Source organism: Lytechinus pictus, chromosome 10, assembly GCF_037042905.1.
Source record: "Lytechinus pictus isolate F3 Inbred chromosome 10, Lp3.0, whole genome shotgun sequence".
NCBI classification, from domain to species: Eukaryota; Metazoa; Echinodermata; class Echinoidea; order Temnopleuroida; family Toxopneustidae; genus Lytechinus; species Lytechinus pictus.
The window spans coordinates 20,644,198-20,661,335 of record NC_087254.1 but is presented as its reverse complement, the minus strand read 5'-3'; the positions used below and the strand labels follow the sequence as shown (position 1 = coordinate 20,661,335).

The 17,138-nt window shown below is 37.6% G+C and overlaps 1 protein-coding gene across 1 annotated transcript; it reads left to right on the top strand.

Annotated features, from left to right (window-relative positions):
• The first annotated feature begins 2,365 nt into the window (after positions 1–2,365).
• Positions 2,366–16,856, top strand: LOC129269251 (uncharacterized). The gene is made up of 5 exons (XM_054906724.2): positions 2,366–2,504; positions 6,179–6,404; positions 7,369–7,581; positions 9,204–12,404; positions 14,884–16,856. The coding sequence occupies exons 2-4, from the start codon at positions 6,203–6,205 to the stop codon at positions 10,352–10,354; spliced, it is 1,566 nt and encodes a 521-aa protein (XP_054762699.2). The 5' UTR covers positions 2,366–2,504; positions 6,179–6,202; the 3' UTR covers positions 10,355–12,404; positions 14,884–16,856.
• The last annotated feature ends 282 nt before the right edge of the window (positions 16,857–17,138 follow it).

Sequence of the window (17,138 nt, the reverse complement as noted above, 5' to 3'; positions counted from 1 at the left end):
CAAAGACCCATCCCCATGCATCTCATAAATTATTTCTCTTCTACTGTCTTGTAGGGCTTCAGCTTGGTACAGCGTCTAACAAAGGGTTACGATTGATCCTATATCAACCCCAACTATGGAAAGACAGCAACGTTTTTCTTTTTTTTTCTGTTTTTATTATAACAAATTGAAATAAATCACAAAATTTACAAATGATTATTAGGTGATTGCAAATCACATAAACACAAGTTAGTTAGAATAACAACCATAATAATAAAAAAAAAACCCTACCCACTTATCCTCCCCCACCCCCCAAAAAGGAATGTGGCAAAGCGATGACTTAATATCAGTATTATCTAAACAAAGATAGGTGATTTGGTAAATAAAGTAGACAAAACGAAATATACAAGCTATGATTATAAAATGTTTTTTTTTAATCCTATCAATAGTTGTTGGGAAAGACAGCAACGTTAACATCTAAAATGCATTTTTTAAAGATATTTTCTAAAATAATGATGTATAATCGTACATTCATTATTTTCTCGAAAATTCACGGTGCTTCTCTTTGTTTGAACAAAAATCATGTTCTGGAGCGGGAAAAATATGACATTGTTGGATTTCCATATAGTTCAAGTCAAAAGATCAATCGCAAGTCCAAAATGCGCGCTGTTGATTGGTTGAAAATCAAGTTACGCATGATTTTTAGAGTTGCGTTTGATTGCAACTCTTTCTGCAACGGGCCCAAGATCAATCGTAACTCTTTGTAAGACCGGGCCTTGTTGACATTACATGATTCTCCCGCGACATTTGCTCCTTTCTCAATATTTCATACGGCATATAGAGGAAGGATTGCAATAAAGATTTTTGTTTCAAACTAATGTAAAGATAAGAATTATGGTTTATTTTGTTTTGGATGTTAGGATCCGGGGTTATAGGATTTATGTTCAAAACCCAATTGATATACGACTTCTTTATGTAATTCGGTAATAAACATATTTGTGTTAGACAAAATAGAAACACATCAGTTTGATTCAACAAAATATTCTTTCTTTAAATACAAAACCTGCATGATAATAATGTAGCATATAATAAATACAAGAAAAGTAAAAGCTTCACTAAAGGGGGTACCTTTTATCAAAATACTTATAAATTCTCACCTGCACACGCACTCACTTGCACACACTTCATCTTGCCCCATTTTTTCCCCCTTTCCTTTTATTATACTTTAAGCAATATAAGTGACATCACTTTTAAATAATAAAGACCCGGTATTTTTATTATGGTTTCCATGTAGCCTTCTCTTTTCCCCTGGCTGCTATTATTTCAAGCTTTCAGCTTACGATAGCTGGCCTCTGCATTTAAATTCATTTGTTATTGTTTACATGAATTATGTCTTTATATCTACTTATCTACTATACAATATTGTGACCTTTGTAACTTGATCATTATGTATGTTTGATTTTATATCATTGTTATAAATTTGTAATTTAGATTTATTAATAAATGCAGAAATACCTGCTTTAAAAAAAAAACAGATCAATATTTACTAGCAATAAACAACCAGTAATAAGGAGAAAAAAAATCTAAGATAAGGCGAGAAATTTGATGAAAAAGCAAATTAATGTTTTTCACTCCACGGGAGCCCCATTCATGCAACTTCCGTGCCATATATTATCCTTTATTTTCTTCCACTAAAATTCACCAGGGGCCGCGGAACCGTGTACAAAAATGTAAAAATGACCATGGGCTCCGTTACACAAAGGTTTGCAATCAATTGCTAAATACCAATGACCAATAAAAATCATCGCTGCACGCGCACTCTGTTTAAGATACTTACCGGGAACCAATAATTGGTGCGGTTCTTTCATACTTGCAATTCATCGGAAACCTGATAGTGATTTTTGCATGGTCACTGGTCAACCCCCCCCCCCCTTTCAAAACCGTTCCTCGGCCCCTGTTCACGCATCGTACGACGGCTAGATATAGATTAAGGGGCGGGGCTTGATCATCATTAGACCACATCAATTCATTTTATTTATTCTTTTCAATATTACAAAATTCATTTTTATATATTCAATGTTTCTGCATAAACTGATAAAATTTATTGGCCGCTCTCTATATGCCGTCAGTGATTTGTGGAGAGCAAGACAATTTAGCATATTGTGACAAATAGGTCTAGTATAATCCATGGTGATATACATGTCGAATAACCTAACAAAGGATAGTAGATTAAGGTTGGTTTAGAAATAGAAAAATGACAACATTTTCATATTTCTAAATATTTCATAGACACACAATATATTTTATGAAAGAACCATGATTTCTCTGATGTTATTTCCGCCACAAGGTGGCGCTAGAGAAGACTGAAAAAAAAACATTGCGCAATAGCAAGCAATGATCCTGACTTGTTGTCATCAGCTAAATTTAGATTTGCTTTAGGTATTTATTGTTTCACTGCTAATGGGAAATGGCATTTATATCTGAGAGCTGATAAACTGACATTGCTTATCCAGGTTACATATCAGGTGAGTTTTGGGCACCGATTTTCGTTATTTATGTTATAAATGTAAAAGATGATCAAAGTAAAACGTGAAGATCGCTAGATCGGGAGAGAGACATACACATAGTGGATTTCTGCCGCGCCAGCGGGCGGGACGGGAATGAAGTCACTGAGGCTTGCGGGCTGGGCTCTACCCGCGGCTGCGTCGGCTGGCCATGAGTACGGCGGCTGGTCATGTATGTGCCCGTGACCTGGCTGCTGCTTAATAATGGAAATGCCACCTTAATTACTGCTGGGGCTTGGCCTTCGGCCAGCCACGGAGGTAGAAATAACTTCTTACTGTTAGTGTTACCTTAATGGGCCAGCTTAATGTGGGCCACGTCTACGACGTCTCAGCCGCCTATGTTTAAAAAAAAGAATCCCACAGACTGCCTGGTTGATCAGATGTTGAATAGATCATGTACTATGCAACCTTGAATGAGTGGTACTATGTAGATTGCAGTGGCCAGTGCACAATGCGAGTAGTTATTATGTTATCGCAATGCTTATTTATAGTCAGACTCACTGCCAAACGCTGTCTTGATCAGTTTGACAACATTTTTTTTTCTTTTGGCGGGTACTTTGGATTTTGTACATTTTACAATGATTTATAATTCTCAAGCAGGGACCTGGGAACGATTTTTTCAGTGGGGGTGCTGAAATCTCTCCTCAAAGGTGGGGGGGGGGAGGAGGGGACCCAATTGAATTTTCTATAATTACACACACGCACACACACCTCTAAGGGCACCACACACACACACATATATATATATATATATATATATATATATATACATATATATATATATATATATTATATATATATATATATACACATATATATATATATATATATACATATATATCACAGTCACTTCTTAGCTTTCTTCTTTAATATAAAAGAACAAAGATATATAATTAGATAACTCGAGCGCGAAGCGCGAGCGATTTTTTTGGGGGAGAAAATTCATGTATTTTGTCCTGAAAAATTGAACATTTTGAGCAATGTTTGTGGTCCTGAACAAGATGCGTATGTAACAAATAATAACTGCGAACGTGATCAGTGCGAGCAGATATTTTTTACATACGCTCTGGTCTGATCGAAAGGGAAGTGTTATAAGGACTGTTTGCAGTTACCCATTAAGACGATACATAATATCAACAATCAAATAATGCGAGCGCGAAGCGCGAGCTGAAAAAAATGACATTCCGACCTAAATACTGGACATTCTAAGCACTTTTTGCAATCATGAACAGGATAGGTATATAATTATACAATTGATGCGAGCGCGAAGCGCGAGCGGAAACAAAATTGAGATTTCAGACCAAAAAACGAGACATTCTAAGCACTTTTCTAATAATGAAGAGGATAGGTATTTAACTATACAATTGATGCGAGCGCGAAGCGCGAGCGGAAATGAAAATGAGATTTCAGACCTAAAAACGGGACATCTTAAGCACTTTCTAATCATGAACAGGATAGGTATATAACTATACAATTGATGCGAGTGCGAAGCGCGAGCATAAACAAAATAGATTTAAGACCTATAATTGGGACATTCTATTCATGTTTTGTAAATCAAGAAAATAATGGGTAATTGGATATATTCTTACATTAATAATGTGAGCGCGAAGCGCGAGCAGATATTTTTGACATTCTGATCTGAAACTCCACACTTAATGTAATATGGTTTGAACAGATAAAGAGAAATCAGACGAACATAAGAATAAAGATTTGATCAAAATCCGACAAGGAATATCAAAGTTAATGCATTTTAAAGAATAGCATTATTCCGGTGAAACAGTTTTAAGCATGTCTTCATTAATATTCAATGAACGAACTGATGATGTCATATCCCCACTTGTTCTTTTGTATTTTATTATATAAAATTAGGTTTATTTAATATTTTCCCTTCAAGAACCAAAAACAGTTGAATTGACAACTGATTTAGTCTTTCATTATACATGAGGGAGACATATCATTCACACTGGTATGAAAACATGAAACAATTTTGATTCCATGTAATAACACAAGAAACAGGATAGTGGGGATGTGATATCTTCAACCCGCATGGGCGGAAATCCCAGAGGGGACAGGGGGGACGTGTCCCCCCTACCAAAAATAGTAGGGGGACACAATATCAAATGTCCCCCTACTATTTTTGGTCTTTCATGGAGAAAAGTACATCACTTCACAATCAAAATAATACCTTTTGGACTAAATGACCTTACATTTTGGGTGAAAAACTTTTTTTTGCTTTTTTTTTTTTGCTTTTCAAATTTTCCAGGCCCTGGTTCCCCTACCTTTGGGGACAGATTTCCGCACATGTCAACCCCCCTATTAAACATTCATGACGACATGCATATCACCATTTTCATAAACTATTGCTAAACTTTAGAATTAAATAACTTAACTATTTGTTATCAGATTTTCATAAAATTGTATTTGATATAAATATTTTCAGCCCGGAGTAGCCCCAGCAAAACAAGTGCGTATCTGAATAAACATTCGTGCGCGTGTTCAGAGTTAGCCCTAGTATCTGGGCATTGTAAATACATTTTTTTATTTAAAAAATGAATAATGCGAGCGCGAAGCGCGAGCAGAAAATATTTGATATTCCGATCTGAAAAAGGGTGAATTTAAACACTATTTTATAAGTACTGTGTCGGAAAATTCTGAAGGGGGGTCTACAAAACGTCATTTATTTTCATTACATTTCTGTCATTCATCAACTACCACTAGATTTCCAGGAGGTGCTGCCTATGGAAAATAACACATGCAGCATCCCCAAATTTTGGGGTGCTTCACCTCCAGCACCTCCGCTTCCAAGGGCCATGGGGCAGGGCGAAAAAGACTGTGAAATTTGATTTCTATTGTCTGACTTGTAATTGTTTTTTACAAAACACGGGCGCGCGCACACTTGATTCGACATAAGTTTCAAGTCCGACCACAGCCATGTCCCTCCCTGCTATCGAGTAGTCATGGTAGTGTGTAAACTATGGCTATCACGAATCGCGCGCGACCACGTCTGTATCGGTGTGCCGGAGCTTGATTGAGTCGCGTTATAGGAGGGATGTTATTGGAATATGTGAAAGACTATGTAAATGATTTGCGATTGTCGGATGTGATAATTATGTACATTATAACATATATAAAAAAATACAAAGGGAACCTGATTTCGTGGGGGTGCTGCCTATGGAAAATAATACACGCAGCACCCCCAGGAAAATTTCTGGGGGTGCTTCAGCACCCCCAGCACCCCCGCTTCCCAGGTCCCTGTTCTCAAGCCTCAAAACATTGTCTTGTCATGATAGTGATGCTTAAGGTTAGTGAAAGTTAGACCAGAAATATAAGATTTCCAATAGAAGTGCAATTTTTTGTTATTCTCGGGTCAGCATTCGGGGGGGGGGGAAGAAGTCATTTACAGGAATTGGACATTTAAAAGTGAATGTATGTACTGCTGATCCTGGATGGAGCTGGATCCTTGGGACCTGTCCCATATTGTGACAGCTTGACATCTGCCATGCTTCTAGGAGACAATACTGACACAACTTTGCTTGCTGTCTGACTCATAATGATGACTCGGATTACCTTTTAAAGTTCTCAGCAACAAAATAAATATTATTTGTTGTATTTGTTTTTCTTTTCCTGTTTTGCAGGTTTTGTGGTTGGCAAGACAGATCATGGCAGGAGTTGACTTCTGTGAGGACTCACTGTCTGATGATATACAGGGAGAATTAGAAGTCTTGAGATCGATCTATCAAGGAGATGGAGAGTTTGCCATGGAAACAGGTTGCCATGGTGACAACACTAAATCAAACTATGTATGTGAGGTCATCATAAAACCATCTGACATGCCGCTAGGATTAAGTTTCTCATTACCAGGTATGTCAAGATCACCTAGATCTAGGGTTATGTGATTGGTGGAAAGATTCAAGATGTATTTTATATAAGAAACTTTCAGCCAAATAACTTGTTTTTTATGTACTTCATGACCAAGTTTCTCTTGAAATATTCACCATTTTCATGCAAAGTGTCTTTATAATGTATCTTGAATCACTTCATTTCAAGACAACAAAAGGCATGTTTTTAGAAGGTTTTAGGAGAATGGCCAAATAAAACATGGAACAAGCTAAATAGGTGAATCTGGCCATCACTGTTAACTTCTTATGATTCTTGTGTCTTAGGGTGTGTTCAATGGCAATTTCCAAATAACAAAACACAGAACACTATCAGCAGTGCATTGTGTTGAAAATATATAGCTGATTTGATATTTGTTGATCGTCTTTGAATTTCACACTTTCGTTCCCACTCTGGTGTGTAGTTTGACCCATTACAAGAACGGTCAATTCTGGCACCTGCTTGTGTAGACTTCCACTGCGAGAGCAAATTTAAAGACGTTTCAAAACTTAATCGTGTTTAATGTCGATGGTTTAATGTCAAAGGTTGTAAAATATGAGCTGATCACATTTATACATGCATCTTTTTCTATATTAAATTTTCCTCCAAATCATCCTTGAAAATGTTTACTTTTACGACCAGGAAGGCAGGACATTGAACACACCCTTTTTATTTCTCCTATTTGCATTTTGTAATCACATATTCGATTATGATTCATGTTGTTTTAATTTGGAAACAGATATTGAACACACCTTTAGTTGGTCCATTTGATCCACTCTGTCATTAGTATTGACAGAAAAAAGGCAGAGAATTGCAGTGTAAACATGTATCAGTGATTAAATCGATTGTGTCAAGTCTGATTTTTATGTAAATCATGTTTTTTTAATGACAATTACAGGATGTAGACCAAATATACACTGATCTTATCTTTCTTGTTTTTTTTTAATAGGAACGTACCCACAGATCAGCCCTCGGATTGAGATGGTTTCCCTGCCTGAATCCATCTCACAAGATAATATTGCTGTCCTCCTGGTTTACCTCTATCAGATTGCCAAAGAGAATGCTGGGATACCTCACCTTTATTCAGTGGTTGAGGGCGCCAAACAGTGGATTAGGGATCACCTTGAAGACCTTCACCTTGACTCTTCTTCAACTTGTTCAGGTGAGGATACATGTATTTATTTTGTGGCTTGACTGGCTTCTTTAGATTCATCAAACCTTAAAGGGATGGTCCAGGCTGAAAATATTCATATCTTAATACATAGAGTGGAGTTCACTGAGCAAAATGCCGAAAATTTCATCAAAATCGGATAACAAATAATGAAGTTTAAAGTTTAGAAATATTTTGTGAAAACAGTCGTCATGAATATTCATTAGGTGGGCTGATGATGTCACATCTCCACTTTCCATTTTCTTATGTTATTACATAAAATCATAATTTTTTTCATTATTTCATACTTGTGTGAATAATATGTCTCCCTTATAATGAAATAAGTTGCAGCAATAAATATCCAATGCACTAAATCAGTTGTCAATCCAATCTTTCTATTTCTTGGAGGAAAACATTTGAATAAACCTAATTTCATATGATAAAATACAAAGAACAAGTGGGGATGTGACATCATCAGCCCACCTAATGAATATTCATGACGACTGTTTTCACAAAATATTGCTAAACTTTAAAATTCAATAACTTTGTTATTTGTTATCCGATTTTGATGAAATTTTCGGCATTTTGCTCAGTGAATTCTACTCTATTTATTAAACTATAAATACTTTCAGCCCGGACCATCCCTTTAATAAAACTCTGTAATGTTAAGAAATGTAATTTGGTCCGTTTCCATTTCAGATTGGTTTCCTCCCACATGGTCTAATCCTAACTCTTCAAACAGTTCATCTACTAACCATTTAACCATTATACTTCAGGCCAAAAAGAACTGTCCATGAGGTTATGTTGAACAATGTCTTAACAGAGCAAGCCTTTGGGATTAATTATGTAAGACTTCATCTATGAATAGAATGTAAATGCTGCATCATATAGGGTGCATTGTCAAATCTTCATCGAAGATTTCTGATGAGGGATGAATTACGGTACTTAGTGCTCACTCTTCAAAATCTTTGTAATTAACTTTGAAGAGGAGATGGATTTGTTTTTAAAGTCATAGCGTGTAATACACACTTGCATGCTTTTCAGACTGCACTTTTTAAACCCTGGGAAATAGGTCGGACTGGGGGGGGGGGGGGTCTTAACCCCACCAATTTCCTGGGGTAAAGCTTAGCCCAATTTGGTGTAACACTACATTTTAGCCAAGTGGGATAGCATGGTAAATAGTACAGTACTATCTGGCCCTGCAAAAAAGCAGGGTTAACCAGCTTATTGCGATGCTATATTGTGGTGCTAAGAAATGAAATCGGGCTAAGCATTAGCCAATCACAGAAGTAGAAATTGCATGTTAATCACCCACCGTGTTGCAAAATCATCAATAATCATGGGTTAAGGCAAATACATGTAGTATGGGGTTAAGAAAGGCAGTGTGAAACCAAAAAAGATAGTATGGGTTTAAGGATAGTCCAGTGTTAAGGATATTATGGGGTTAAGGAAATGCAGTGTGAAAAGCATATTAGTCTGCTGTCATTAGGCCTTAGACTTGGACCCAAGTTAAGATATTTTATTTATTTTTATTTTTTGTACCAATGTTTAAAATGCTGACACATCACAACATTATTATGAATATAATTCTAGATTTATTTTCATATCTATATCTATACATTTTTATTCTACAGAAAGTGATTGGGGCAGCATAGCTGACTCTGACACCAGAGATAAGGAGAAGAAGAAAGAAATGAAGAAGAATAAAGGCAAGAAGCAGGATGATACTCCTCAGTTTGGGCGGGACACTAAGAAACCTCCCATGAAGACTGCTACTGATGTCATCTCTCGTATTCAGTGGGACAAACAATTGAACCCAGAGCACTTCATAGTCGGTTACCTTGACCGTTTCATCGGGGTCGTGGAGCAGCCGTTCCTGGCATTCTATTGGGGAGACATCGCTGAAGTGGACCATCTGACCCTAGCCATCCCCCGGCATCGCATTCAGTATTTCAAGTACAAAGACGAGGTGGTGTGGGATAAGAGAATACGGCTGGACAATGTGTTTGGATCGCTAGGAAGCGGACTCACGGTGGTGGATGTGGTGCAGAGGTATGCCAAGGAGAATGACACGGAGCGGAATGGTGGAAGTGAAAAGGAGGTGAATGACCTGGCAGATGTAGAAGTGGATGATGATAGAGAGAGGATGGCCATGAAGGATGGGAGAATTCAGAGAAGGAGAATAGATAAATCACGGCCTAACTATTTCATAGCAATACAGATTACTAATGAGGATATCAAGACTGGGGTGAAACAGATCCAGGATCACATGACCAGTATGGATCCTCTTGTTTCATCATACCTAACTTCTCTCTCACATCTTCATGTCACACTCTGTATGCTCCAACTTGCCTCAAAGGCACAGATAAACACCGCCCTCTCTGTTCTGAAAACCATCCAACCCGAACTCGCATCGATGCTTCTTCCCGTCACTATGATGAGGTTCCAGGGAGTTGACTCGTTCCATGATCGCATCATATATTCCCCAACGGAGGCAGATAATGCTCTTGAGAAAATGACACATTTCTTGCGAACGTCGCTCTCCAAAGCTGGCCTGAGCTTAATAGGAACTCGAGATGAGTTTGTCCCCCATCTCACCATCATGAAAATGGCTCGTGAAGAAGCAAATGGTCATCCCATTTTTACCTCTGACCTAAAATCTATATTTTCTGAGGTGCACCTAGGAACTCAGGTTGTTGATGCTATCCATTTGTGTTCCATTGATGATAAACCAGCTCATGATAGATTCTACTATTCATTAGCCAAGGTTGATTTGAATGAGTAGATGAATAGATTATTACAGACAATTGTGTGTAAAGCATTTGGATACATATTAAACACCTTAGTTCAAATTTATTTTGATAAGTGATGTGATAGTACTAGTGTCTCTTCATCAATATTTGTAAAGCTTGATCATCTTTGGAAACTTTGTGATGTCTGCTGTCTCATGAAGAGGCTGATTATGTAACTTATGCAAAAATACCACCAGTCCTTGGTTAGTTTTTAACAAATACCACCAGTCCTTGGTTAGTTTTTAACAAATACCACCAGTCCTTGGTTAGTTTTTAACAAATAGCAGTCCTTAGTTAGTTTTCAACAAATACCACCAGTCCTTGGTTAGTTTTTAACAAATACCACCAGTCCTTGGTTAGTTTTTAACAAATACCACCAGTCCTTGGTTAGTTTTTAACAAATACCACCAGTCCTTGGTCAGTTTTTAACAAATACCACCAGTCCTTGGTTAGTTTTTAACAAATAGCAGTCCTTAGTTAGTTTTCAACAAATACCACCAGTCCTTGGTTAGTTTTTAACAAATACCACCAGTCCTTGGTTAGTTTTTAACAAATACCACCAGTCCTTGGTTAGTTTTTAACAAATACCACCAGTCCTTGGTTAGTTTTTAACAAATAGCAGTCCTTAGTTAGTTTTCAACAAATACCACCAGTCCTTGGTTAGTTTTTAACAAGTACCAACAGTCCTTGGTTAGTTTTTAACCTTGATGCTAATAAAGATAGAATGCCAGTTATTTCAACAATTTTAAATTTATTCACACAAAATCCAATAACGTGACCACCCAAGTGCCTGCATGTATTGATGAAAAGAAAAAATATGTGCCAAAGAATTTTGGAAGAATTTTTGTAGTTGCTGAGAAATTGGCAAAGTAAGTATGGGCATTATAGTGAGATGTTGGGTCTTTTTCCAAGCAGTAATAATAATACACTGTCCCACATCCTCTTATCTGTGTTAGTAAGTGTCAGTGTCAGCTTAAGTTTCATGATTTCACTGGCCTGTATATTTAAAAGAGGTTTTAATTGTACAAAAACATGAACTATGCAGATTTAAAAATATGTCTTTCCTCAAAGCAGGCATGTGTAATTGCAATTTTCTGAGTGTACACGATGAAATAAACATAATTATGTACGAAAATCTGTCTAGTTTATGGTTTTCTACCTTGATGGTATTTTAGGAAATTGGCTATACAATCTCCTAATATTTATATAAAAGTTAGGTCCTACCTTAATTCTTGCTCGCCAGAAGATAGAATGGGGTCCAGCCGCTCAGAATCTCAGGTAAATTGCACAAATCCGTGAATAGAAATATATACACTTCACAATTTCAAATACAGTAGATAAAGGGACAGATGTCACAAAATGTCTCGCGAAGTAATGAGCTCATTAAATATGCAGAGAATATAGACTTCGAATGAGTGGAAGTGACGGTAAGGAATAAGATTGGAAAATACAGAGAAATAATTAAGTATAAGTTGATCCTCCACAAGATTTGATTCAATCCTCACTAGCAGCTGGATGAGATGGTCAGCATGAGTGGACAGGACGAAGGCAGAGAGTAGAGTGGTGATGTGGTAGAGAAAACAAGTTGTTTTTGACCAACATCAGAAAAGGTGAGACAAAGAAATAAGCTCCAAAAAGGGTGGCAAAACGCAGTTGAAAAGAACAAAGAAGAGAGAGGTAGACTGTGAGAAAAGCAAACATGCAAGCATCTCTGTAGTGATGTTGTATACCTGCAAGTTCATTGCAATACACAAGGAACAATGAAAGGATGTTTGCTCCAATTCTAGGAACAAAAGAAAGGTTGTTTCTCAATATAAGAATGTGTTTGCCAAGTAGATTTGGACAGAAAATGAGTTGGCTTGCTCTGTGAATGTACAGTATTGTAGTACATACACATGGCGTGAACAAGTGAGAATATATGAAATTGGAAATAAAAGAAAGAATTTATATACATATACAGAATGTTGAAATATAAATGAAAATATATACAAGGAAAGAATAAATAGATGTAGATATATAAAAAGATATAGTCAAGTCACTACAGTAGCTCCCCCCTAGATTTGTACCGAATAGAAATGTAGTAACAAATCGACAAGGGAAAGTAAAAGGGAACTTGGCTATATAAAACAAGAAAATAAAAGGAGTGGAAACATCAGTGAATTTTGAGAAATGTTTCAACCGTCTCCGAAAAATTGAACGTACTTGGCAGGAAACCTGACATGGCGACCAGAACGGGTCTTACGAATTTCGGGAGGCATATGCTTGTCATCAGGATCCCCTGCCAAGTCCGTGGAGTTGGATTGTTGATGAACTTGGTCAGGTGGATCTTGATGATGAAATGGAGTGGTAGCCTCCTGCTCGATGAAAGCCGGTTTCAGTCTGTCGACACTGACATTTTCATGTTTACCATTATAATCAATGGTAAAATACTTGTCAGTGCGACGGATGACTCGGAAGGGTCCTCTGTATGGAGGCTGCAATGGCTTTGTAACAGTATCATCTCTAAGAAAGATGTGAGATGAAGAATGGAGTTCAGGATGTACCTGCGTTCGAGTTTGCTGATTTCTAGTAGGAGTGGGATGTAATTCCCGCATCATTCTCTTTAGTCTGTGGGCATAGTTAAATGGGTCATCGGCAGAATCAATTTGTGAAGGAGCTACAAATTGTGCAGGTAGAGTGACTGTAGTCCCAAATACTAGTTCTGCTGCAGAGCATCCAATGTCCGCCTTGATTGCTGTGCGTATACCTAGCAAGACTAAAGGGAGTGACTCAGTCCAACGGACCTTGTTATGAGCTTTGAGAGAGGCTTTAAGTTGGCGATGAAAACGCTCCACTAAACCATTTGCGGCAGGATGGTATGCTGTTGTGCGGATGCGTTTAGTGCCAAGGAGGTTGGTGAGTGAAAGGAAAAGTGCTGACTCAAATTGCCTACCTCTGTCAGTTGTGAGAGTAGTAGGTGCACCAAACACTGCTACCCATCTGGCCACAAATGCTCGTGCTACCGTCTCCGCAGTGATGTCGGGGATAGGGATAGCTTCTGGCCATCTGGTGTAGCGATCAACACAAGTAAGAAGGTAATTGTTACCCTCTGACGAAGGAAGCGGGCCTACAAGGTCAATGTGCACATGAGAGAAGCGTGCACCAGGTGAAGTGAAAGTACCAAGTGGTGCTTTGGTGTGCCGATGTACTTTACACTTTTGACACTCGAGGCATGTTTTGGCCCATTTTCTGACATCAGCGTTGATGCTAGGCCAAACAAAGCGCTCTGTAATGAGCTTTTGAGTAGCTCTGATTCCTGGATGAGAAAGTCCATGAAGGGAATCAAAGATAGCTCTTCTATGTTTGACTGGTACCAAAGGCCTGGCAGTACCAGTTGATATATCGCACAGAATTGTAGTGCTAGAACCTGGGAGAGCAATTGACTTGAGTTGAAGTGAGGAGTCTTTCACCTCAGTTTCATCTTCCTGATCATTTGCGATGGCCGCAAAGTCTATGATTGAGGAAGAATCAACTCTGTCAATATACAGACGAGAGAGGGCGTCTGCTGCTGTGTTCTCCTTACCTGAAATGTGCTGTATATCAGAAGTGAACTGAGAAATGAAATCGAGTTGTCGGATTTCACGTGGCGAATGCCTATCCGGTTTCGATTTGAGTGCATGGGTAAGAGGTTTGTGGTCAGTGTAGATAGTAAATGACCTACCTTCAAGAAGATGACGGAAGTGCCTGATGCCAAGATATGCTGCAAGCAACTCCCTACCAAAAGTGCTGTATTTGGTTTCAGCTGGTTGTAACCTCTTAGAGAAGAAAGCCAGAGGTTGCCAAACTCCATCTACTCGTTGTTGGATAGCTCCCCCAACTCCTACGTCAGAAGCGTCGACTAGTAGGCACAAGGGAACATCAGTGCGAGGGTGCACAAGAACAGTAGAGTTAGCCAATTGATCTTTTGCATGATTGAAAGCAAGAAGCTCTTTCTCTCCAAGATCAATTGGCATGTTCTTTTTTGTTCTGTTTTTCAACAGATCAGTCAATGGTTGCAGCACCTCTGCACAACGAGGAATGAATCGCCTGTAGAAGTTTATCAATCCCAGGAATTCTCGAAGTTTGGTGAGCGACGTAGGTGCGGGAAAATCACGAATGATTTTCACTTTGTCGCTAAGAGGACGGATTCCGGTGTTGTCCACCGTATGTCCGAGGAAAGAAAGCGATGAAGCACCAAACTGACATTTTGAGGGATTGACAATGATGCCATACTCCTGCAGGCGATCAAATAGTTGACGGAGATGTGTCTCATGTTCATCTTGAGAGGAACTGGCTACCAGTATATCATCCAGATAAACATAGACAAATGGGAGGCCGCGAATGACGGTGTCCATCAATCGCTGGAATGTTTGCGCTGCATTCCTAAGGCCGAATGGCATTCGAACAAATTCGAATAAGCCGAATGGAGTGGTCACGGCAGTCTTGTGAATGTCGCTAGGCTCGACTGGGATCTGATGATATGCCCTAACGAGATCAATTTTAGAAAAAATTGTCTTACCTGCAAGAGTTGAAGAGAAATCTTGCAAGTGTGGGATAGGGTATCGATCCGGGACTGTGCGAGCGTTGAACAAAATGTTTTTGCTTGCTTAACAAGAGCACCCATAATTATAATTTTCCATGTAGTTTGGCTTACAAATTTTAATTATTCTTAGCATGTATTGTGGATGGAGAGATCCATTTGCAAACATTTCATAAATAATTATATGATATAAAAAATATATGTACAGAGCTGGCCATTTGTAGGATGTTAAAAGGGACAGTAACACCAAATAGGATTTTTCTCCTAGAAATAGGATTTTTTTAACTTGTAAAAATTATGATTTTTGGTGTGACTATGTTTTCAAGATTTTAAAGGAAAATAGGATTATAGGCTTGAAATCAGATGAAAAGAAGTAAAGAATAGTATTTTTTCATAATTAACGTTGGCAGGTGTGTAAATGGCTTAAATTTCAATATTTAGGTTGTTTTATTCATTCAACACTATTCATGGTTTTATTTGAATTGAGAATTGTCGATACACATTAATATCATTAGAGGTATTGTGGATAAGTCTCTGGACTGTTAGATATGAAATCAGGGATTCAAATGCTACTGCAGCACTAATATATCTTACCAAGACACTTATCTATTATTGCCACTCACCACCCAGGTGTTTTTATCCAGTACTGTGCATAAAACTTGATAATTATTTAAATATACGACACTTTTGATATTGAAATACTTTTGTCAGATAGAATGGAAAACGTGTGGTGACAATCAACTTTGGTTGTAAATAATTTTTTGCTGTGACTACATTAAATTAGCTTAAAGCATATTATATTTAGACATTAGAGAAAGTGGGGTGGGGCTATTATCTATTTACTGAATTTTATATAATATTCTGTTACATTAAAAAGCCACTGACCTCAGTCACTCCCAACATTTCCTTCATTCTTTTAAGCAAAATATCACCTCTAATTTTGCCCATTGTTAACCCCCCCCCAAGTTTTAAATTTGATTTAATGGCATATTTCCACCCTCCTCAAATCCCTATTGTTTAGTCTGCCTAACCATTATAACAATGGTTAGCAGATGTAACAAACAATATTGTGTAGAAATGGGTTACACTTCGTAATTCCGGAGGTTCTTTATTCCAAAGGTTCGTAATTCCGAAACACGTTAATTGCCTATACCTCGATGTTCGTTAATCCGAAAACGTTAAAGGGCTCGTTAATCCGAACATTTGTGGCGTTATTCCGAAGGTTCGATAATCCGAAAACAAAATAAGGTTCGTTGTTCCGAAGGTTCGTTAATCCGAAAACAAAATAAGGTACGTTATTCCGAAGGTTCGTTAGTCCGAAAATGAAATAAGGTTCGTCAATCATTTCGTTTTCGGACTAACAAACCTTCGGAATTTCGAACCTCATTTCGTTTTCGGACTAACGAACCTGCGGAATTACGAACCTTCGGAAATACGAACCTTCGAAATAACGAACCTTCGGAATAACGAAGCTTCGGAATTACGAATGTATGCGTAGAAATGTACCATGACTAATTTTTAAACTGGAAATATGTGCAATTCGATCATCATTCCACACAATTTGGTAATGTAGATATTTGTTTTGATGAAGTGTGTTAAGAGTTGTGTATCAGCCCTTATCTTGATAGATATGTATAAATATTTTAGAGATAATTTTCTTAATACACATTTGTACAATTTTTGTACTCTCCAAATCATCATATGGTACCACGTCTTTCACATTTTTGAAGAATAAAAGAGACATGAACAACTGTTAACATTGTGCAAAGTACAGCTTTATCTGATCACATAAGTCTTGAATTTTTATATAAAAAGTGGATACATTCTTATTGTGCCCACAATATCGTACAATGAAACTACAGTTTTTGGTGGGAAAATTGTTATCACTATTGAACTGCAGATCAAGTATTAGTACACAATACAAAGAGTATACAATATATTGTCTTTTTATACTTTTTTAAGAACACACTGAACACGTTGACACAATATCAATATGATGAAATGAGAAAGTTGATAAAAGAACGGGTCAGTGGAAATTGAAATACAGTTTCATTGAAATTAAAGCACAATTTCATAGAAATAAAAAAGTAATGATTCAGTGAAGATACGAGTAACACAAAATGACAACTTTTGTGACTGACCAAGAAGTGCGAAATCCAAGTTAGTTGAAATAATCGTAGTTTGCATTTCTTTTTAACATGTTTGTGGGACAAGACGAC

Coding starts and splice junctions, on each gene's coding strand:
- LOC129269251 (XM_054906724.2), top strand. CDS start 6,203: ATGGCAGGAGTTGACTTCTGTGAGGACTCACTGTCTGATGATATACAG. Junction 6,405..7,368: donor ATTAAGTTTCTCATTACCAG/GTATGTCAAGAT, acceptor TTTTTTTAATAG/GAACGTACCCACAGATCAGC. Junction 7,582..9,203: donor CTCTTCTTCAACTTGTTCAG/GTGAGGATACAT, acceptor TTTATTCTACAG/AAAGTGATTGGGGCAGCATA.